At 46.6% G+C, this 24,239-nt stretch overlaps 1 protein-coding gene across 2 annotated transcripts in view; it reads left to right on the plus strand.

Annotated features, from left to right (window-relative positions):
- ELMO2 (engulfment and cell motility 2) overlaps window positions 1-24,239 on the plus strand; it is a 62,244-nt gene that overhangs the window by 18,604 nt on the left and 19,401 nt on the right. Inside the window, exons 6-14 of one of the 2 annotated variants that reach the window (XM_040434598.1) lie at window positions 1,829-2,010; window positions 3,040-3,139; window positions 9,232-9,383; window positions 9,461-9,539; window positions 9,694-9,729; window positions 9,920-9,970; window positions 11,599-11,721; window positions 20,661-20,795; window positions 22,772-22,876. In XM_040434598.1, coding sequence (XP_040290532.1) covers window positions 1,829-2,010; window positions 3,040-3,139; window positions 9,232-9,383; window positions 9,461-9,539; window positions 9,694-9,729; window positions 9,920-9,970; window positions 11,599-11,721; window positions 20,661-20,795; window positions 22,772-22,876 — 963 coding nt within the window. The remainder of the gene's footprint in view (window positions 1-1,828; window positions 2,011-3,039; window positions 3,140-9,231; window positions 9,384-9,460; window positions 9,540-9,693; window positions 9,730-9,919; window positions 9,971-11,598; window positions 11,722-20,660; window positions 20,796-22,771; window positions 22,877-24,239) is intronic. The other variant, XM_040434599.1, reaches the window with a different exon arrangement.

Here is a 24,239-nt window from a genome sequence, read left to right on the forward strand (position 1 = left end):
GGTTATCTTAAGAATTCCATTATGGATTCTGCTACTACGGACCATAAGTTATGGTCCATGGTAGCGGAACCCATAACGGAATTCTTAGATAACCCGAACCTTGTACGCCGAACTTGAAAATAGAAGTTCGCTCATCCCTAGCTGCTACACATATAACAAATGAGCCTCAATAAGTGGGGGATGGTTACAGGTACGGCCAGGTGCACATCACTGTATTGTTTTCCGTTTTTCTGATCCTTCAGAAGAATCGAAAAAAAAAAAAAAAAGAGGATCCTTTCTTTTAAAGGGTTTCTGTCACCCCATTAAACCGTTTTTTTTCTTTTCTTTACTAATAATCCCTACACTGCGATCTCATCATACATAAGCTAATTAATGATTTTCGTTCAGTAGAATTTCTTAAAAATCGATTTTTGAAATATGTAAATTACCTTGCTACCAGCAAGTAGGGCGGCTACTTGCTGGTAGCAGCCTCATCCTCCGATGGTAATGACGCCCCCTCTGCTTGTTGATTGACAGGGCCAGCGGACGGGATCTTTCTCTGCTGGCCCTGCCTGTTTTGATTCAATATCTGGCGCCTGCGCCGCGGCCGTACCTCTCTTCAATCTGCGCAGGCGCACTGACAGGCGGCCGCTCGCTCCTCAATGCGCCTGCGCCGGGTGTAGATGTGACGTCATCGGCGCATTGAGGATGGAGCGCCGAGTGAGTGGCCGCCTCTCAGTGCGCCTGCGCAGATTGAAGAGCGGTACGGCCGCGGCGCAGGCGCCAGATATTGAATCAAAACAGGCAGGGCCAGCAGAGAAAGATCCCGTCCGCTGGCCCTGTCAATCAACAAGCAGAGGGTGGCGTCATTACCATCGGAGGATGAGGCTGCTACCAGCAAGTAGCCGCCCTACTTGCTGGTAGCAAGGTAATTTACATATTTCAAAAATTCTACTGAACGAAAATCATTAATTAGCTTATGTATGGAGAGATCGCAGTGTAGGGATTATTAGTAAAGGAAAAAAAAAAAAAACGGTTTAATGTGGTGACAGAAGCCCTTTAAAGGGAACCTGTCGCCTCCAAAAACCTTCTGAAGCCGCCAGCAGTACCTTAGAGGTAGCGAGCAGTGTTTTTCTGACGATTGTTTTGTTCCTGAAGGCAGATGCGGCAAAAGCTCTGAAAACGTTCTTTTATCCCCTGCCGGCGCGCTTCTCTAGTCATGCTTGAGGTCAAGGGGGCAGCGGCCTCGTTGCTTCAAGTCACGGTAACCACGCCCCCTTCCCTGCCCCTTCGCTGTGACTGACAGCGCTTATGCAGAGAGTTCGGCAAAGCCAGCGAAACTGCCGACTATCAGTCACAGCGAAGGGGCAGGGAAGGGGGCGTGGTTACCGTGACTTGAAGCAAGGACGCTGCTGCCCCCTTGACCTCAAGCCTGACTAGAGAAGCGCGCCGGCAGGGGATAAAAGAACGTTTTCAGAGCTTTTGCCGCATCTGCCTTCAGGAACAAAACAATTGTCAGAAACACACTGCTCGCTACTCTCAGGTACTGCTGGCGGCTTCAGATGGTTTTTGGAGGCGACAGGTTCCCTTTAACTATCAGTTGTGCTCATTTTGGATCTGTTTTTGTCAGACGGATCAGAAGAACGGAAAACAAAAAGGAGATATGAAGCCAGCCCCTCCCCGATCCCCTATTATCATGTACTGTTTGGGGTAATGAGCTGCTGCCAGATACCCCTGACATAATCTTCACTCCCTCACTCCATGTTCCTTTAGTGTCAGTTCTTCTACAAACCACACATGAATTTGTTGTGACTTTTTGCTATCTCTCTAACTGTGATTTTTCGATCAGTCCCGTGCAGCCCGCCAGCTCCTGGAGAGGATACAGTGCTCCAGCATGGACTCCAGGCTAGATGCAATGAAGGAACTGGCTAAGCTCTCTGCAGACACTACTTTTGCTACCGAGTTCATTAATATGGATGGAGTGACTGTTCTCACCCGACTGGTTGAAGGAGGCACAAAGCTCTTGTCACAGTCAGTATTAGGAAAGATCTTCACGTTCGGTCTTCTGGGCTTCCTGCCACTGAATTAAAGAGAGCCTGTCCCCATGAAATGCAGCATGTTATAGAGCAGAAAGAGCTGAGCAGATTGATGTATAGTTTTGTGGGAAAACATTCAGCAAGACTTGTGTAGTTTATACATTTAAAAGGGTATTCTGGTTGTTTCAAGTTATCCCCCATCCACAGGATAAGGTCAAACTGTTAGATTGGCACGGGCTATACCGCTGGGACCCCCACCGATCACGAGAGTGGGGGCCCTGCAGCCCCCCTAAAATGAACGGAGCGGCTGGTCACACGTACGTGCATTCACTCTATTCATTTCTATGGGAATTCCGGAGATAGTCAAGCGGTGTACTCAACGACCGGCTGCTCCTTTTATTTCAGGGTGGGGTACAGGGACCCCATTCTCGTGATCGGTGGGCGTCCTACCGCTGGTATACCTACCCACCTGTGGATTGAGGCTAACTGGGAACGACCGGAATACCCCATTAAGTCTCTGCTTTTTCTGAGATCACTTTTTTCGGAGGCCATCTTATCCATGACTGACCGCTATCTCTGTATACACACTTACACACTTATTGAAAATACCAAAGTGGGCCATTGTGAGCCCAGAAAGAGCAGAGATTTAAATTACCACTGAACCACTGTGCTGACATTTGTTTCCTCCTTGGTAAATGTCCATTCAGATGGCCAATATTACTTTGCATTGAATGAACATTTGTTCCTGATGACTTCCTGTTCGTTAGCTGTATTTACATGCAGTGATCAGCGGGTGGTTCATCCCCATAATTATTCCCTGCTTCTCAGGGTTTACACAGGGTGATGTGCTGCCAGCTAACAATATTTTTGGATCAGGCGATGTGATCTGCAGCACATTCACGCGGTCCTATTATCATACAAATGTTTGTTCCCAATTGTTCAATGTGAATATGCCTTAAATAGCTCCCTTTACTCCCATAGCTATCCTCTGCTCCTCATATGACCGCTTTCTCTCTCCTCTCAGTTACAGCGAAATGTTGGCCTTCACATTGACAGCCTTCTTGGAGTTGATGGATCATGGGATAGTCTCTTGGGACATGGTCTCTCTAACCTTTATAAAACAGGTGTGTCTCTTGCTACAAGTGCCTTAAAGGGGTTGTCTCAGTTCAGCAAATAGCATTTATTATGTAGAGGAAGGTCATTTAAGCCACTTACTAATGTAGTGTTATTATCCATATTGCTTCCTTTGCTGGCTGGATTCATTTTTTGTTATTGGATTATGCACTGCTCGTTTCCATGATTACGACCACCCTGCAATCCAGCAGTGATGGTCATGCTTGGACACTATAGGAAAAAGCACTAGCCTATGTGAGCTCCCATGGTCCCGGCCACCAGAGAGGCCAGTGCATTTTCCTACAGTGTGCAAACATGACCACCACTGCTGGATTGCAGAGTGGTCGTAACCATGGAAACGAGCAGTGTATAATGTGATCAAAAAACGAATCCAACCAAAGGAAACAATATGGATAATAGCAATACATTAATAAGTGTTTTGTATTAACCTTGTCTACATGGTGAATGCTATTTGCTGAAGTGAAACTACCCCTTTAATGACAGATTTTAGTAACGTGAAATCAGAATAAACACTTTAAGTTAGGGGTGTTCTTTAAACTCTTTCATGCTCGTAATTTTGATCTACATCATGTTCTGCAAGTTTTTTTTTTTGTTTTTTTTTTGGGGGGGGGGGGATTTCATGGTGTGTGTCATGGCCCCCTTCATTGCAATCATAACCAGGAGAGTTCTTTATGTCATGCATCCCTATATAAAAAGAGAATTTCTCATCCGTATCATTGGGGGACACAGGCTTGACCATGGGTATAGCTCTTACCGCCATGAGGCGGACACTAAGCACACAAAGTGTAAGCTCCTCCCCTTCAGCTATACCCTTCCTACAGGGACTAAGCTAATCAGTGTCTGTAGGAGGCAGAACTGCTTGCGTTGCAGGTCTGCTGGTTTTTTGTTCTTTTTTGTTTTTCCTTTTTTTCTAGCGGGAATTTCAGGCAGTCCTTAAAACTGCCTGCACTCCCACCCAGGAGATGGGAGACCAGCCCCCTGCTCCATCCCGTTCTCCAGAAGCAAACGAGGACCAGAGGTTCCCACAAAGCCTCTGTTTCCCGCCAGCGTTCGGATCACCACAGTCGTCTACCGCAAGTCCCCTCTGTCCCGGTGTAGCGTCCCACCCCAAGGGGCCACACCGAAGGTGGTGATCCGGCTGGAGCCAGGGGAGCAGAAGACACCGGACAGGTGAGTTTAAAAAAAAAAAAAAAAAAAAAAAAAGAGGAGGAAAGGAAATTGCCCCAAAGTGCTCCCCCGTTCCAGTACCATCCCCTCCCCAAGTTACCTGGTCCACGAGGCTGGGCCCCTCCAGGAGGGTGCTGCTGGAGGGGGGGGGGGGGTATGCAGGGTGACAGGACAGTCGCTCTGTAATATGGTATGGGGTAGGTACTTGCACCTGGGGGCGTCAGTTTTCCAGTGCCAGCAAGGGGCACACCGCAGCTCTCCGGCTGCGTCCATGGCGCCATTCGGCCGATGAAATGCGCCTGTGACTGATAAGGGGGCGGAGTTATCCTCCTCTGGGTTTAGAAACCTCGCCGCTTCCTGGTCGGCACGTCACCTTGGTTCCAGGGCCATCGTTAATTGAGGCCCTGGCTTTTGTGCGTCCTACTCCTGTAGGGCCCCCCCCAATCCCCGGCTTATTTTTACCCAGCCGGCATCTTGGTTTGGCCAGGGATGCGGGCATGTGTGCCGGCGAGCGGGGAGGGTGCGGAGCCAGATAAGGGGGGGCTGGGGGCGGGGCCTGTCTTCTCCCCGCTCCCACGCCAGAGGGAGAATGGGCTCCGCCCACTTCCAGGATTTAAAGCACCTGGTGGGACGCTGACAGGCTGGTCTTGCTGCTTGGAGGGACACAGGCTGGGTAAGTGCTGTTTGTCCCTTCTTACAGGGCCTAGCCTTCCCCTTTTCCTCATTTAGGGCCAGGGTTGTTATTATGTCTAAACCCAGGTCCCGAAGCAGGCGGTGCGTCATTTTGCCTGTGCGTCGTATCGCTCAAAATTTTCATTACCGCAGTCAGACTCCCTCTGCTTTGCGTGTGCGGCTCCACCATCAAGTGGCTCGGCCCCGGACCCGATGGTTCCTGCGCAAACCTTCCTTCAAGCCACGCCTTTCCTGGCGTTCCCGTCAACAGGGCTCCAAGTCCTTTAACCCTAAGAACTCCACTGCATGACAGGCGGTTCCCGGCACCCTCCGTTCGGGTGGGAGGCTGGCTGGCTCACGTCTCGGACGCGTGGGTGAGGGAGGTCATTACAGAGGGCTACAAGTTGGATTTCAAGTCCTCCCCTCTGTCCCGTTTTTTTCTGTCGTTTCCGCCGGCCTCTCCCTCAGCCGCAGATTGTCTTTTTCAGGCGATTTGCACACTGCTGCAGCAAGGTGTCATTGTTCCGGTTCCTGCGCAAGACCGTTGTCGTGGATTTTACTCAAATCTCTTTGTGATTCCCAAAAAAGAGGGGACGGTCTGTTCTGGACCTCAAGGCGCTCAACAGTTTCCTTCGCATCCGCAGTTTCCGGATGGAGTCCCTGAGGTCGGTCTCTGCGTCCATGGAACCGGGGGAGTACCTGTCCTCGATAGTACCTGTCCTCGGAAGCTATCCGCTCTCCGTCTTCAGATTCTCCCCTTGTTGCGGCCAGGTCCGGTTCCCATTCGTCGCTGCATGTGGGCTCTGGGTCACATAGTCTCTGCCTTCGAAGCAGTTTTTTATCCTCAATTCCATACCAGAACGCTTCAGCGAGCCATTGTGTCCAGCTGGGACCGCTCTCCAGCGCCTCCCTGCCCCGGTTTGCTGGGCCCTCAGATGGTGGTTGGTCTCTCCGAGGTTTACTTCGGGTCGCTCGTTCCTTCCTCTCCGTTGGAAGATGTTAACAACAGACGCAAGCCTCAGTGGTTGGGGGGGGGGGGGGGGAGTGTTGTAAAATCTCTCTGTTCAAGGGGGTCACATGAGGAGCACTCGCTTCTAATCAATGTTCTGGAGTTTAGGGCTATTCGGCTCTCGCTGCGCCATTGTGCCGACCATCTCAGGGGTCGTCCGGTTCGGGTTCAGTCCGACAACTCCACGGCAGTGGCGTACCTCAATCACCAGGGGGGCACTCGGAGCCCAGCAGCCATGGCGGAGAAACATGTTCCGCCACTATCGGCAGTTCACATCCCTGGCATCGACAACTGGATCACAGACTTCCTTAGCCGGGAGCGTCTCGATGGCGAATGGGCTTTTCACCCGCAGGTCTTTTGGGCAATCTACGAGCGGTGGGGTCAGCCGGATGTGGATCTCATAGCCTCCCGTTTCAACAACAAGGTCAAGGACTTCGTCGACCGATGGCCCTGGTGTGCGACGCGCTGGTGATTCCGTGGAGTCGGTTTACATTTTCTTATGTGTTCCAGCGTCTTCCTCTCATTCCGTGTCTCCTCCGGAAGATCAGGTCCGAGGGACTGCCCGTCATTCTCGTGGCCACGCTGGGTGTGGCACGCGTCTCTCTAGTCGCCCTTCTCGCCGACGAACCCTGGTGTCTTCCTCTTCGGGAGGACCTTCTGTCGCAGGGGCCGATCTTCCACCCGAATTTAGGGTCACTACATTTAACAGCATGGCTGTTGAAGCCGCCGCACTGAAGGCTCAGGGTTTTTCGGATGCGGTGGTCCAGACCATGATTTGGGTCAGGAAGCCATCTTCCAGAATCTACCACCGGACCTGGAAGTCCTACTTTAGGCTACTTTCACACTTGCGGCAGAGAGATCCGGCAAGCAGTTCCGTCGCCGGAACTGCCTGCCGGATCAGGCAAACTGTATGCTAACTGATGGCATTAGTAAGACTGATCAGGATCCTGATCAGTCTTAAAAATGCCTGATCAGTCGAAAAAATGCATTGAAATGCCGGATCCGTCTTTCCGGTGTCATCCGGCAAAAACGGATCCGGCATTTATTTTTTCACCTTTTTTTCAGTCTGCGCATGCGCATACCGGAAGGACGGATCCGGCATTCCGGTATTCTGAATGCCGGATCCGGCACTAATACATTCCTATGGGAAAAAATGCCTGATCCGGCATTCAGGCAAGTCTTCAGTTTTTTTAGCCGGAGATAAAACCGTAGCATGCTACGGTTTTCTCTTTTGCCTTATCAGTCAAAACGACTGAACTGAAGACGTCCTGATGCATCCTGAACGGATTACTCTCCATTCAGAATGCATGGGGACATACCTGATCAGTTCTTTTCCGGTATAGAGCCCCTGTGACGGAACTCTATGCCGGAAAAGAACAACGCAAGTGTGAAAGTAGCCTAAGTTGGTGCGAGCGGCATCAGCTGCCTCCCGTTCGGTTCTCTTTGCCGCTACTGTTGGCTTTCCTGCAGTCAGGCATGGGCTTGAGGCTGGCTTTTGGCTCCCTCAAAGGGCAAGTGTCGGTTCTCTCCATTCTTTTTCAGAGGATTTAGCTTCACTTTCGGTGCTTTGAACGTTTCTGCAGGTGGTGGCGCATGCTGCTCCCCCTTTCCGTCCTCCGTTGGATCCCTGGGATCTTAATCTAGTGCTCAACGCTCTCCAATGTTCTCCTTTTGAGTGGCAGGTGTTGCTTCGCTTCCGGTCTTGCAAGGTGGAGTTGTTGGTGGCAATCACGTCCATCCGTAGGGTGTCTGAACTCGCGGCTCTTTCATGTCGGTCGCCTTTCCTGATCCTCCATCAGGATAAGGTGGTCCTTTACCCTGTGCAGACCTTCCTGCCGAAGGTGGTGTCGGAATTCCATCTAAATGAGGAGATTATTCTCCTTTCATTTTGTCCGTACCCGTCTCACCCTAATGAGCAGTCTCTCCATACCCTGGATTTGGTACGAGCCGTTCGAGTCTATCTGTCCCAGACGGCATCTTTCCAGCGGACGGATTCCCTGTTTGTGAGTCCAGAGGGCCGAGAAGAGGGCTGGCGGTGTCGAAGGCTTCCATTTCCCAATGGATTTGTTTAGCCATTGTGGAAGCGTTAATGGCCGGACCCCACCCTTCCGGGTGACTGATCATTTGGCTCGGGCAGTGGGGGCCTCTTGGGCGGTGCATCACAGTGCTTCAGCCCTTCAGGTGTGCAAGGCGGCTACTTTTGCCAAGTTTTATAGAGTGCACACTTTTGCGTCTTCTGACACTTCTCTGGGGCGTAGAGTTTTGCAGACGGCGGTTCTCTGATTAACGGGAGGGTTGCTTGTTATGCCCACCCTTGGGGACTGCTCTGTAACGTCCCATGGTCAAGTCTGTGTCCCCCAATGATACAGATGAGAAAACTACTAGACTAGATTTTTGTACTGTAAAATCTGTTTCTCTTCCGTTCATTGGGGGACACAGCTCCCACCCATTCTTTTGTTTAGGGGCCTTTTCCGGCCTATGTGATTCTGGGTTTGTACACAGTGTGTGTGGTTTTTTTTTTTTTTTGTTTCCCCCCCCCCCCCCCCCCCCCCCGTTGCTTCTCCTACTGCTTTTGCACTAACTGATTTAGCTTAGTCCCTGTAGGAAGGGTATAGCTGAAGGGGAGGAGCTTACAGTTTGTGTGCTTAGTGTCCGCCTCCTAGCGGCAACAGCTATACCCATGGTCAAGCCTATGTCCCCCAATGAACGGAAGAGAAACAGATTTTACGGTAAGTACAAAAATCTAGTTATTATTCTACCCATAGTATTGGGCTACAGCTGAGGCTGTGTCAGCAAGACAGCAAATAACTGATCCTGCTAACCATGCAATGGATGGTGAGCTGGCAAAAAAAGATGGAGATCCATGTGTCTCCATGGTAACAGACTACAAACAGACCCTCTGTAGCTGGATCGTGCAGTCATACGCCATCTGTTTTCTAATCCATTTATTAAGAAGTATATTTGGATGACAACATGACTGCAGAATCAGACTACCCAGAATTTGTTTGCAGTCTGTTACCATGGTGACACAAGTTTGCATAGGCGCTGTATATAAGCAAAATGGTAGGAAATGAATCAAGACTCTTTGCAAAGTTTGCTGCATTTTTCATTTTGGATGCACTGGAATAATAAAAATATGGTATGTGACAGCGAATGTAATATCACAATGCCACTGTTACCCGGATCTGATGGGATATTAGGGCCCATAATCATACATCTCTTGTTCCTCTCCAGATCTGCGGCTATGTATCCCAGCAGTCAGTGGATGTCTCTATTCTGCAGCGATCTTTGGCTATATTAGAGAGCATGGTATTAAACAGCCAGGCTCTATACCACAAAATCGCAGAGGAAATCACCGTTGGCCAACTAATCTGCCACCTGCAAGTGTAAGTCACCCACCTCACCCTCAGCATGCACATTACAGGTATGTGCCCTCTCACTTACACTCTCTTCTCTTGCCCAGCTCTAACCAGGAAATCCAGACTTACGCCATCGCCCTGATTAACGCTCTTTTTCTGAAGGCGCCAGAGGAAAAGCGGCAGGTGAGTGTCCGCTGCTCACTTTCGCTAACCACGTGACATGCATAACTCTATATCCATGTGTGTTTTCTTGTGTAATTATCCCGTGGTGTCCTTTTTGTTGCTGTCTGCTCTTAACTCCCATCTCTGCTTCTGTTTGTGTGCGTGGTGCACTCAGGAGAAGCCCCAGAATCTCATGGAAGTTCCTGTTAGTGTGAGTACCACGTGTGGGAGTCCCCGTTGTCCTCTGTTCCTCACCCATGGCTTCTTTTTCTACCTTTGCTGTTAGTGATGCCCCTCAGTTACTCCAAGCTTTTTCCTCTTCCACATGACACTTTCCCTTCTTTTGTTGTCCTGACAAGTGCGACTTGCAGATAATGATTATCTTGTCTTCATTTGTATAGGAAATGGCAAACATCTTTGTACAGAAGCACCTCCGATCCATTATCCTCAATGTAAGTGATGGGGAACTGGATGAATCCCGACCGAGAATATACATAGACTAGAGGGGACCCTATAGCAAAAGTCTACATCCCGACGCTCCCGCCATGTGTGCTGGTTTGCATGTCTACCATATTTCATGACCTGTTCTTATTTCACATCCAATGAAGGCAGCTTGACCCACTATGTTGTTTTTTTCCGTCTTGTTTGCTACTGACCGTGTTGAGGCACAGCCTTCCTTAGGGTCTCATCATTCAAGGGGGACCTGGCATGAGACCAACCATACATGGGTACCCTCTTAAAGGGAATCTGTCACCTAACCTGTTTTAATCTGGTGAGGTGGGGAGCACTGGGCACTCGCCGCTCCAAGACCCTTGCGATATCGAATTTGCATATCTTTGAAAGTTTGTTTTTGGTGCTTTTGGAGTCTCTCAAAAATGAAACCAAAGTACCATCATGTGTTGTGTATACCACAGAGCTATATTATCAGTTTGAAACCTGTTCTGTAGGTGACAGACTCCCTTTAAGGCCTGTAGCAGATGCATGCGATCTCGTGCTGGCCATAAATGTTCCTATCCTGCTACTAAACCACATTAATGAGTGCAGCTATCGGAATGAGCACTCAGAATAATTGATGCCGGTTACTGCCAACAGCAATTATTCACCATCTGGATTTACTGTGGTGCTTACAAGTGCTGAGGTGGATGAAGGATTGTTCTCGATGGCAGCTCTGAACATCAGTGTAATATTCAGCCGTCTCCAGCACAGGTGTCTGCCACAGATTATTATTGGAATTATTTTTATTCTCATGGTTTCCCGTTTTCATTACCTTTTAAAGGGAACTTGTCGCCTGAAGATTCAGTCCTATCTGCAGGCAGCGCATTATAGAGCAGAAGGAGCTGAGCAGATTGATATACGATTTTATGTTTAAGTTTCAGGGTAATTTATTCATTTAAAGGGGATTTATTTTCAGCCTGGAGGTATTGATGACCTATGCTCAGGATAGGTCATTAAAGGGGTATTCCCATCACATACAATGGGGGCATATCGCTAGCATATGCCCCCAATGTCTGAAAGGTGTGCGTGTCCCACCTCTGGGACCCGCACCTACAAGGAGAACGGAGCAGGGAGAGCTGTGGCTGGAGGACCCTGGGTTTCCCGGGGTCCGTCCACCACCAAGCGCTGCTCCCATACAAGTGAATGGGAGCGCACGCGCGGCCCCTGCTCCCATTCATTTTTATGGGCCAGACGGAAATAGCCGAGCCAACGCTTGGCTATTTTCGGCGGCCCCATTGAAATGCATGGAGGGCGGCTGCGCATGCAGATATAGCTGTCAGTTACTAATAGGACCGCCCACTGGACTCCTAAGCGTAGAAGAGCAGGGATTTTAAAGGATAAATTCTAAGTTATACTGAACATTTCCCATAAAACCATATAGCAGACTGCACTGCATTTTCATGGTGACCAGGTTTGTTTTACAGTCGGGTCTTGTGGTTCTACTTTTGTCACATACCGAAGCCGGGTTTTGTGTGACACCTCAACGTCTTTGCCACTCGGCTGTAATACTGCTATTCCTCAGTTTGCTATTATAGTCTCAGCCATTGCTTCTCTAATGTGTAGTGTTTCTTGTTTGATCTTTTAGCATATTATCCGAGGAAATCGACCAATTAAGACAGAGATGGCGCATCAGCTGTACGTGCTGCAGGTGCTAACCTTTAACCTCCTGGAAGAACGGATAATGACTAAAATGGACCCCAATGACCAGGTGACGCAAATTACGTCCACGTCTTCCCTGCCAGTTAAAAAACGGACTTATTATTGAACAAGCAAAACTATCTTGTCACTTTGAACTTACTAGGAGAGATTTGTGGGACTGCCGGAGGTGGCAGTACAAGCGCTTGGCTATCTCTGGCCGCCACATAGAGCTGAATGGAGCAGCAGCGCGCATGTGTGACCACAGCTCTATTCAGACGAGGGGACCACGGGTCACCGTTCTTGTAATCGGCAGTAGCCATCGCTTGTCCTCATTGTGTGGAGGTGACCGCTGAATGAAAATGCAGCTCTCACCTCCACTGACGAGCAGACCGTTATCAGAAAGGGACGGTCTGTTCCCTATAATTTGCCTCCTCAGTCGGCACATGTGCATTCACCTTTATTGTTAGTGAGCATGGCTGTCTGGGTGTGACCGCCTGCTCTATGTATAATGAAGTACTCATGTGGGTCAGACTTTAGAGCCGGATAAAATAAATAAGAGGAAAGGATAGCCCCGAAATTCTGAATTCATAAGCCATAATTACAGCCACGTAAATTTCCTTTGAACATAGATTTTCTAGTCAAGAATACTATAAAGCAGGATAACGACCAATAAACCTGTGGTGACGCCGGTGTCCCGAACATTATGCTCTAAATAATCTCAATACTGATTCAATTATATGAAGTACAGTCCAAAGTAGTAAAGAGAAGTAAGAATCGCAAGATAACTCTACCCATGGGTGCCACCTTTTATAAAATAAAGGAAGTTTATGTAGACTTGAAGCTGTGAAGCAATTTTAGGATTGTTCCAGGGTTTCACAATTTTTATTTTTGTTACTATTAGCACGTGTGTAATGTCGTCGCAATTCATGCGACTCTCCTTCTTCTTTGTGTGGTGCCAAATCAATTAGAAGAATAAGTATGTGTACAGCATACTGCTTTATAATGAGACCAGACACTAGGTGGTTTCATGAAAGCATCTTCTCTGAGCCATGGTAGAAGAGAGCAGGCGAGCGAGTTTTATTCACAGTACATTCACTTAAATAGCAGACATGACATCACAAAAGGGGTGTTCCTTAAGAAGAGACTATTGGCTCCTTAACCTGATAGGAGTGGTTTCATAATCCCCTCTTCCCCCTCCCTTATTGACCTTCTCATACATATGGTTTGCGGCCATCTAGTGGACAGAAATGTGTACTACAGAATTTTCTAATTATATATTCATAAAATCATAAATCCTTCTCTCACAAATCCCTCCTTTTGCGGGAAATAGACCAGAGGTGAACAGGCAAAGTGAGGTACTCTCCCAACGCCCTAAACAGCGAAGAGCTGGACTTTCCTTATTGCTTCACCAGGTCCCCTCAACTCCCTTTCGGGTTTGCCTTCACCTTGTCCTATTTACACCGCAACCATCAACAAGGTTTTATTTACTTAAGGATGGAATAATCTTTGTCTTTGACAGGGGCACAGCACATATACATAGTGTGGGCATGGATGTATTATACATTTTCAAAACAATTTTCCTAAAATGTAGAACTATATGACAGCCCATTAAAACCAAATTCTAATAACATTGTAGTCGCTGAACCAGTTCCCAAAACATTATTCTGGCCATGATATTAATTTCAGAATTTTTCCCGTCAGTTCATTTGATAAAGTTCATCAGTTTCTTCAGATCCTTGGTGATCCTTCCATCAGTTTCTTCAGATCCTTGGTGATCCTTCCATCAGGGGCAGTGTTGTCCGGAATGTAGATGCAGCAGTTCCTGTAGACCCCTCCTTTTTCTGCTGTCAAGGACCAGTCGGTTCTGTAGAGTCATCACTGGAAAAGAGCTCAGTTGTTCCACCATTCTCTGCACAGCATCACAGATATAATTCACAAATCTCTGTTGATGACAATAGATATGTTAATCTAATCAAAAAAATTATTATTATTAATTTTTTTTATACTCGAATCCTGCAACTATCTGACTTTTTGCTTTAAATTAATCAGAAACTCTACTACAGACTCCTATGGCATCCATGTATAAACGTGAGTCAAAGGATGTAGGCAGTGACCTCCTTAGTCGTGACCGGACATTGTTTTCTGATTTGATCCCACTCAGGAGGTGAGAATAGAACAAATGGCATCAGTACCCGATCAGGACTTGATCAGGGTACATTGGCCACTTCATTCTACCTGCATCCTGGGTCGGAGTTTCAAATCTCCACACAATCACCAGATATCTGCGTTTTGATAATTTTGGTTGATAAACCAACTGTCAGAGTAAACGTTAGAGTCACTACTTGTCATCTTCAGCTGAATTATGTAAGAACAATATCCTGGAGGGAAAACACCAAAGGGCTTTCCTGTATAAATCCTGTCTCTAAGGTCAGTTTGTCATTATATTTTAAATTTGGCCAAATATTTAATGCCAATTATAGGTAAGGATGTAGGAGCCACAGGAGCAACTGAACTTTGAGATTTCTCCCTTACCAACATTCTAAATTTGCCTAGGGGATCTTGGTCACTTACACATGCTCCTAACACATATATCCCCAAATCCTGTTGTATAGGATTTCTAATGGACAGGAACAGAGGATTACATTCATCATGTTTACAACTGTTTGGTGGGGTTCCCTTCAGGATAGTCATTCTATGGGACAAACCTTCACCTTTACTGACTCTAGAAGTAGTTTCCACTGGTATATATTCACAACACTTCAGATTAGTACTCCATTCTGTTAATTTCCAATATCTACAGTTGGTATGGTCATATTTAAATACAATTACCATAGACTGGGTCAGTCCCCGTCACACAGATGTACTTATCAGCCCAAAACCAAGTGTCCTATCTGTCATCTGTCCTTACAGTCACTATACTGCAAAAGTCAACTTAGTTGTTCCTGACTCATCTTGAGAATATAAAACCGTTGGAATTTGATTTGACTGTGATTTCCCCTTTGTACAATATGGAACAAACAATAAGGCATGAAACAACATTATGGCTCTTATAGTCCTGGCACTTGATTGCAATACGATCAGTTTCTCCTTGCAATTCGACAGCAGTGACGGCGGTTATCAGGACTTGATGTAGGTCTTCAAACTGTAGCTCTAGGACTTTCCGCCCGTCTCTTGTTTCACCACTATCCAATCTCCTGATTGTGAAGAATGAATCGCTTCTATACAGTCTGGATTCTAGGAAACAACTAAAACTTGGAAATACACATTAAACAATAAATTGTGCGACAACATCATTTTGGAAAACTACTATGCTGCATCTGGAACTATTGGGGAAATAGACACCTAATCCAGGAGCATTCCCAAAGAGTACTTCATAAGGACTTAGGCCTATCTTCCGGTTAGATGTATATCGGATGGAGAAAAACCCCAGGGATAGGTACTCTCACCTCAGTCAGTATCTTTTAGCTGTAGCCTTCGCTACAGGCCAAATCTCCGAATATCCTGGAAAGAGATCAATATAGACACAGACATATTCACACTGTTCCACCTTTGTTCCGAATGTAGTCAATCCGCAGTCTCTGAAATGGGTAAGATGACCTTGGCATATGCCTTCCTGGAACTCCCATAGTTCTCCCATCATCATTACAGCAACTAACCTAGTGGCAGCATTGTTGAACCCAGGAGTCATCCACCACAGAACCCAATCACACCTTCTCTCTCTCGATTTGCCCATGTTCTAAATCCATCCTCTTTAGGTAGAGTGCCCTCTGAAGGAAGAGTTTATTACCAACTCTCCAGAGTCCTATTATCACTTCTACCTTTATCCTTTGATGTTTCCTTTCAGCCTCTGTAATAGAGTTGTTGCGATACCAAATTTTTGATTCGGTTTCGATACCATGAAAAAGTATTGCGATACTCGATACCATTCGATACCACGCGAAAAAAATAAACAAAAAAAGCCACGTGCATTCCTCATTTTTAAAAATGGCGAATCGACGCAGTTTTTATTTTATTTTTTCTGTTCCGGCATTCACCACCTAGATTTTTTTTTTATATTTTAATAGTTTGGACTTTTCTGACGTGGCGATGTAATATGTTTATTTATATATTTTATATGTGAAATTGGGAAAAGGGGGGTGATTTATACTTCATATTTTAGTGTTTTTTTTTTTTTTCACTTTTTATTTAATAACTATTTCCCCCCTTAGGGGCTAGAACCTGGGATCTTTCATCCCTTTTCCTATTCACCCTGATAGATCTCTATCAGGGTGAATAGGACTCCACACTGTCCCTGCTGCTCTGTGCTTTGTGCACACAGCATCAGGGATGTTACCATGGCAACCAGGGCTTCTGTAGCGTCCTGGCTGCCATGGTAACCGATCGGAGCCCCAGGCTTACACAGCTGGGGCTCCGATCAGAAGCTGCCACTGCACCACCAATGAGGGGGAGTGGAGAGGTCCCTGTGGCCACTGCCACCAATGATTTTAATACTGGAGGGTTGAGAGGGGCCGGCGCACTGTGCCACCAATGATTTTAATGGGATGGGGGGGATTGAGGGGGAGGGGGTGCACTGCACCACCAATGATTTTACCCCTTTATACAGGAGGCGGGTACTAGCAGATCAGCGGCAGTTAACTGCCGCTGATCGCAGCTCCCTGTCAGGGGCAGGGTGCCGGCAATGCGATTCTGCTGCCGGCACCCGCCTCCTGTATGTGTTAAAGACTGACTACTGTATATGAGTCCAGACTTTCACTATTAGCCCACACAGAGCGGCGCCCAGCGATGTCTCAGCACTCACCATTTAGTCCTGGGCGCCGCTCCGTTCGCCCGCAGTGCCCCATTACTGTCTCCTCTCCTGCTCCACATGCTGCTGATTACTATCGGAGCGATGGGAGGAGACATCAGCTTCACTAGTGGGCGTTCCTTCTCCCTGGCTGTAGCGCTGTCCAATCGCAGCGCAGGGAAAAGGAACGCCCACTAGTGAAGCTGATGTCTCCTCCCATCGCTCCGATAGTAATCCTATCATTGGTGGCGCAGTGCGCCCGCCCCTCCTCCGCCCCTCTCTTCTCATTGCCGCCCCTCCTCCACCCCCTCTCTTCTCATTGCCGCCCCTCCTCCACTCCCTCTCTTCTCATTGCCGCCCCTCCTCCACCCCCTCTCTTCTCATTGCCGCCCCTCCTCCGCCCCTCTCTTCTCATTGGTGGCAGCGGCAGCAGCACAGGGGGGGGGGGGACAGCTTCCTTCTCCCCGTGCTGCTGAGAGAGAACATGAGCGCGCCGATAGCAGCGCGCTCATGTTCAGAGATACTAGACTGCGCAGAAGCGCAGCCCAGTATCGAAAAAACGGAAATCCCGGTATCGTATCGATACCGGGACAAAAGTATCGATTGGGTATCGAAATTTCGATACCCGCAACAACCCTACTCTGTAACCTGTATCTGAAAAAGACAAACTTTTTGGAAGTCCACTGGCCTTAAGCCATCCTTTATCACACAGATTTCCACTTAGGGTAGACTTCAGGTAATAATGTAGCCTCTACCTCCTCAGGCAGCATCAGGGCATCAAACATCCTTCATACACTCAGCATTCATTATTGATGGGCTTAGCCATGGATCAAACAAAATCTCTGCTTCACTAGATTAGACCATAATAATGAGTGATACCGAAGGCATACCTGGATGTTAGCAGTCTTACCCTCAGCCATCTTACCAACCTCAGCGAGTGTCTTTAGCTCTGTCTCCTGCACTACCATTGCTGGACGGAGTGGTTCTTTCTTGACAACATCAGATTAAGTAGGAACAGCATATCCTGTCCGAAATGATCCATCTTCCAGGAACCTGAAATGATCTACCAGAAACTCAAAAATGTGGTTATTAATTGGAGACATTAAATTTGAATTTTTATTTTTATATTTTTATTTACAGAGGTGGGAAAGTATTTGTATTTACTACTCCCAGCCTCACCCCTTCCAGATGCAGCAGAGTGGTCGGATCTAATTTTGCACACCCTTAAGACGGTGATTAATTGGTGAGAGGAGTAGGAATTGCATTACTATATGCTCCTACACATGTGATACTATCCTCAGTCATGAGAGATATTTTCTCATGCATAGATAAGGTAATCTCAAAAATCCAAATCCACCCAACTTTTCTGGAGTCTAGTGAAAACTTTCTCCACACTCTCTGTCCTGAGGACAATGTGACTGACTGATGATCTAAACACTTCATCACAGACTCACTGATCTTCACTATGCATTAAATCCCCAGCTTTACATTGGACTCAATTTTCCAAATCTCATAAATAATAGGAGAAAACTCTCCATATTTTAACTAATTTTCTATAAAGCAGCATAAGTAAGTCCTCTGAATTGGGAATTCTATTCATCATGGCAAAATTGATGTTACTACTGGGTGTAGTATATGTCATACATCATATAATGATGCAGATATCCCTACACTTTCACTCATACCTGAATAAGGACTTAGAATGAGTGCAATCTAGATTGAGTAGACTGGCCTGGAATATTTCTAGTAGGCATCATAGGGGCAATTACTGCAGGTACATTTTTAACTGATGGGACATACAATTGGGAAGGGTTATTTTCAGACATCACTGGATATAATCCAGTGTTGGAACTATGATAGGATTGTGTAAAGTCTTTGAGATCCACAAACACACAACATGTTACTCGTGCTTGCACACACACTCCCATCTCCCATAAGGCCTAAGGAAAGAGTTTTTGGGGGGTGGGGAAAGGCTAGAGAGAGCAGAAGGCACAGTGGGTGGTGCTGATTAGCACATTCCAGCACCTGGTGTAGAGGAGGGGCTGACAGAAAAAGCAATAGGTAGTCTTTGATGGACCACAAGACCCAGGATTACTTTTTTTTTTTTTCAACACATGTGGTGGGGGGAAGGGAATGCCGCATGGCCAACTCTCTTTGTTCCCTTACCACACCCAAATCCTCCATTTTACTATAGCCATATTGTCCATTCTTCTCAATTACTTTCAACTTTCCCTCTACAATTTTCCACAACTTTAATTTAATCTATCTCCTACTGCATTTGCAACATCTAGGGGGAACTTTTACACAAAACTGCATATTTACGGATAATACCGGAAATCGCTGCTACTTAGTATGACAGAATGCTTTCAACTTTTATTTTCTAACTGAAACTTTTCCTTTCTTTTTTCGCATCAACTGAGCCACTGTTAATATCTCTTTTCACTCTGTCCTGCAACATTCGAATTTCCCATTATTGTAGTTGCACAAAGCTCTAACAATTGCTACTTATCAAACCCGCAAACTTAAGCGTAGTTGCACAAAGATCAAACGGAATCCGATTACTATAAGTAATCGCCACCGAACCCACAAACTTAAGCGCAGTTGCACACAGCTCAAATGATATAATAGTATTGACCCCACAATCTCTCAAAGTGAAGACCCCTAGTCAATTCACCGGGATACAAAATCTTAATAACTTCCAATTGCCTATGGCAATTGGTATTAACCCTTTCTCCAAATATTCTCGTCAGAATATTGGCTGGGAAACAATTCTACGTCACAGGATATCCGGCTCAGCTGTCTAACAATTTCCGTTTAGTTTCAGCATGTTCTACCACACAAAGAAGGAATATTTCAATAGGTTCTTTCTAACAGACAGATCAGCTATAATTTGAACCCTTATATCGCGATAACACCAATTCAACTCTTGAGAACCCACAAAAGCGGAAGTTACAGATGAGATTTGTAAGAAATAAAGCTTTCTTACCTTGCCGGCATGTGATCTCGTCTGATGGTTCCGTTTAAGTCGCTCTCGTGGCGTTTGAATCGGAAGTTACGCAAGCTATCTGCCCCACGTTGGGCGCCATTTTGTCGTCGCAATTCATGCGACTCTCCTTCTTCTTTGTGTGGTGCCAAATCAATTAGAAGAATTAAGTATGTGTACAGCATACTGCTTTATAATGAGACCAGACACTAGGTGGTTTCATGAAAGCATCTTCTCTGAGCCATGGTAGAAGAAAGCAGGCGAGCGAGTTTTATTCACAGTACATTCACTTAAATAGCAGACATGACATCACATAAGGGGTGTTCCTTAAGAAGAGACTATTGGCTCCTTAACCTGATAGGAGTGGTTTCAGAATCCCCTCTTCCCCCTCCCTTATTGACCTTCTCATACATATGGTTTGCGGCCATCTAGTGGACAGAAATGTGTACTACAGAATTTTCTAATTATATATTCATAAAATCATAAATCCTTCTCTCACAGTAATAACTGTTATATGTATATAGTGGAAATGTTCTAAATTTAGAGATAATAAGAAGGCGCTAGTTAGTTTTGCATCATATTTAGGCCCCAGACACACAACCGTATTTTAGGTCCGCATTTTTCGTGTATTGGATGTAGACCCATTTATTTCAAAGGGGCGTTTTGTGGACAAGAATAGGCATTCTTAACATAGGGCTGGACAGGAAATTGCATAACATCCACAGCAGGTATCAATGTTCTGCGCATCTGTATGCGGTCATGTGCATGGGGCTTTACACAATTTGCTAACTAGAGAACTTATTGCCTCCCATAGGGCATTGATTATTTTAAGGTTTATGAGTTCTGGCATACACAAGTAAGGGTCCATTCAGACGTCCGTAGTGTTTTGCAGTCTGCAAATTACGGACCGCAAAACACTGACACCGCACATTGTCGGCACTATATAGAGGATTCCTATTCTTGTCCCCAGCTGCGGACAAGAATATGACATGCTCTATTTTTTTGCGGAGCCGCGGACCGGAAATGCGGATGCGGACAGCACACTGTGTGCTGTCCGCATCTTTTCCGGCCCCATTGAAAATGAATGGGTTCGCACCCGTTTTGCATAATTGCGGAACGGATCCGGACCATTCATACGGACATGTGAATGGATCCTAATAGTGAACAGATGTTGTTTTGTAAATGCATATTCCTACAATAATGGTTTGTACTTTACCCATTTATTTCTTATGTGTTTCATTAGGCGCAGAGAGACATCATATTTGAGCTGAGAAGAATTGCCTTTGATGCGGAGTCTGATGGGAGTGGTGTGTCTGGCAGCGGCACTGAAAAAAGAAAGGCTATGTACAGCAAGGACTACAAGATGCTGGGCTTCACTGTGAGTAGTCCTGTCAGTCTGTATCCCTGCCATATACTAAAGGCCTTGGAAGTGTTACCGTATGATCTAAGATTGTGATGTTAACCATTACTATGTGGTCTGTTTCACGTTTTTTGCTTACCGTATTTTTCGCTTTATAAGACGCACCTAATGATAAGACGCACCTAGATTTTTGAGGAGGAAAATAAGAAAAAAAATATTTGAACCAAAAGGTGTGCTTTTGCTGGGTTTTGAACTAATGGTGGTCTGTGGATGACGCACTGTTATGGGGGGACCTGTGGATGACGCACTGTTATGGGGGGACCTGTGGATGACGCACTGTTATGGGGGGACCTGTGGATGACGCACTGTTATGGGGGACCTGTGGATGACGCACTGTTATGGGGGGACCTGTGGATGACGCACTGTTATGGGGGGACCTGTGGATGACGCACTGTTATGGGGGGACCTGTGGATGACGCACTGTTATGGGGGGCCCTGTGGATGACGCACTGTTATGGGGGGCCCTGTGGATGACGCACTGTTATGGGGGGACCTGTGGATGACGCACTGTTATGGGGGGACCTGTGGATGACGCACTGTTATGGGGGGACCTGTGGATGACGCACTGTTATGGGGGGACCTGTGGATGACGCACTGTTATGGGGGGACCTGTGGATGACGCACTTTTATGGGGGGACCTGTGGATGACGCACTGTTATGGGGGACCTGTGGATGACGCACTGTTATGGGGGGACCTGTGGATGACGCACTGTTATGGGGGACCTGTGGATGACGCACTGTTATGGGGGGACCTGTGGATGACGCACTGTTATGGGGGGACCTGTGGATGACGCACTGTTATGGGGGACCTGTGGATGACACTTATGGGGGGACCTGTGGATGACACTTATGGGGGGACCTGTGGATGACACTGTTATGGGGGGACCTGTGGATGACACTGTCATGAATGAAGTGGGAGGAGCGTGAATGAGTGAGCATCGCGAGGTTACGCTGCCGCCCTGCCTGCCGCTTTCATAGTGAGTTGTACTACTACAGAGGATTGCCCTAGTTTAAAGCAGAGATACTGCTTGAAGATTATAGACTGTACATGTGAAAATTACTGTGAGCGGGGTCCGATGTATTACAGTACAGTGACTGCATCGGGCCCCGCTGCGAGTGTTGCCAGCCTCCGTCCCCTCCTCCCACCCCTCTGATACGTCGCGGCTTGCGATGTATCAGCGTCACCAAAGTAAACATGGCAGTGTTCGCTTTATAAGACGCACTGCCATTTCCCCCCCACTTTTGGGGGGGAAAAAGTGCGTCTTATAAAGCGAAAAATACGGTAAATGGAAACAAACCTACTGGCTTTGTGGGATGTAATGGATACGGAGATCAGTAGAAGGTGGTATGTTGGCTTAGTTTTTTTTTTTTTTTACTTGTGATCATGGATGGATATATATATGGTGATGGAATATATTCTATCCTGCAACTTCCTGTTTTTCCCGCTATAGAAATATCAAGTTGCTGCCATAATTCTTAGACTGTTTCTATGGTTCCTTATGGCAGAAATGTCCTTTAGACGCTATAGACAATAAAACAAACTGGATCTCTCCATTCTCTTGGCTGATTGCTAGCACATATCAATGTCACTATCTCTTCCTCTCCTTCCTCTTCTCTCCACATCCAAGGTGTATTATCAGGTTTAAGCGACTGCTATAAAAAGGCATGTTGACGGTCACTAAAGGGTTAAACCGTGCTGTATTCTGTGCCCTTTCTTCAGTCAGGATAATCCAGACAATACGGCCTCATTATAGTTGCAGGCTTCATACTGTCAGATGATTTGAAAGTATAATTTAGCTTTGCTCGTCAGAGTGAAATGGCAAAGACCAATTTAATAAGGCTGAGTTGAGATAAACATGGCAGATTCAGTGGAAGCCCGAAATTCACCTTTATGGATGGAAAGGACAGCTGATATTCATATACTGTCATTTCAGAATCATGTCAACCCAGCGATGGATTTCATTCAGACGCCCCCTGGCATGCTGGCCCTGGACAACATGCTGTATCTGGCAAAGTTTCATCAGGACACCTACGTTAGGGTAAGCCTCTCATTTGGTGACCATTGCTCCCACTATATATCAATACTCTATATAATACTGTATTTATTGCAGTTGAAAGTAAGGGTATGGCATTGTGGTGGATTTGTATGAAAAAGGGCTAGTATCACACTAGCAGATCAGCCAGGCGATTGTTGGGAAGGAAGAGTACCTTCCAGGCAATCGCCTGCTTCTCAGCGGAGGAGACCATTGCATTTACATGCAGCGCTCTCCTCCACAGTATGGGCAGGAGCGACTGCTAATTACATTGCTCGTCCCTACACTGAATCATTGTTTGCCGCCGACAGATCGTAATTAGACACCACAATCTGCCGCCGGCAAACAATGATTTTCAAGCAAGCTGAAAGAATTTGATTTCCCTGGCAGATCATCGCTAGCGAGCGCTCCTACGAACGCTCGTTAGCGATGACCCGGCCGACAATCGGCCAGTGTGTAATATAAGTAAGCGTTACTGTCCACCCTATCATACAACTAGCTATCCTACACTTGTAACAAAGAGAGTGTCGTATTAAAAATTACGTTTTAAATTAGGCTACATTTCTTGAATAAGTCATATCATTTTCTAGCCTAAGTTGCAAAATGAAATTGTGCTCCTCCTATATACCAAAGCCTTCTTAATGACTGTATATATACATAAATAAACTATTTCACGTAACTGCCTAGTTAAAGAGCACTTGTCCCCTCTCCTGACATGTCTGTTTTAGTAACTACTTGTATTCCACATGTAATAACAATTCTAGATCGTCTTTTGTTAGGTTTTTATGTTGTGCCATTCCTCTACTTTTCCTGGGTGTTACCTGCACAGTCTAACACTAGCCAGTCGCTGCTGTCAGTGTCCGATTATGCAAGTGGTAACACCGAGATGGCAATTCACTCATAAACTCCTGGTAGGAATATTAGAGGAATGGCACATGGTTATTTACTAAAATCGACATGTCAGGAGAGGTGACAGGTCCCCTTCAGAAGGGTTGGCCACAATAAGCCCCTTTTGCACGCTCCCATATATCTGGCCATCCATTGTAGTTTCCCTCTGTGACAGAAATGCCACAGTGAAACTAATACCAGAACTGATAGGAACCGCCCTGGTATCCATTGCATCAGGTTTAACGTCAGATGTCTCCCTACACATGCCGGACCAGTGCACAGAAATGGCATGGACTGTCAGGCACAGGCAGAAAACAAATGATGTATGTGAGCCAGCCTTACATTAGACATTACAGCTTCAGATCCGATGTCCCCCTCTAAGGAGCACCGCCTCCTTGTTCCTTACAGTGCTTGGTAAGCTGCGGCACTCATCAGAGCTCCAGTGAGCGTTGCAGGTTCCTTACACAGTTGATGCGTGGGG

This window comes from Bufo bufo, chromosome 6 (assembly GCF_905171765.1).
Source record: "Bufo bufo chromosome 6, aBufBuf1.1, whole genome shotgun sequence".
NCBI lineage: Eukaryota > Metazoa > Chordata > Amphibia > Anura > Bufonidae > Bufo > Bufo bufo.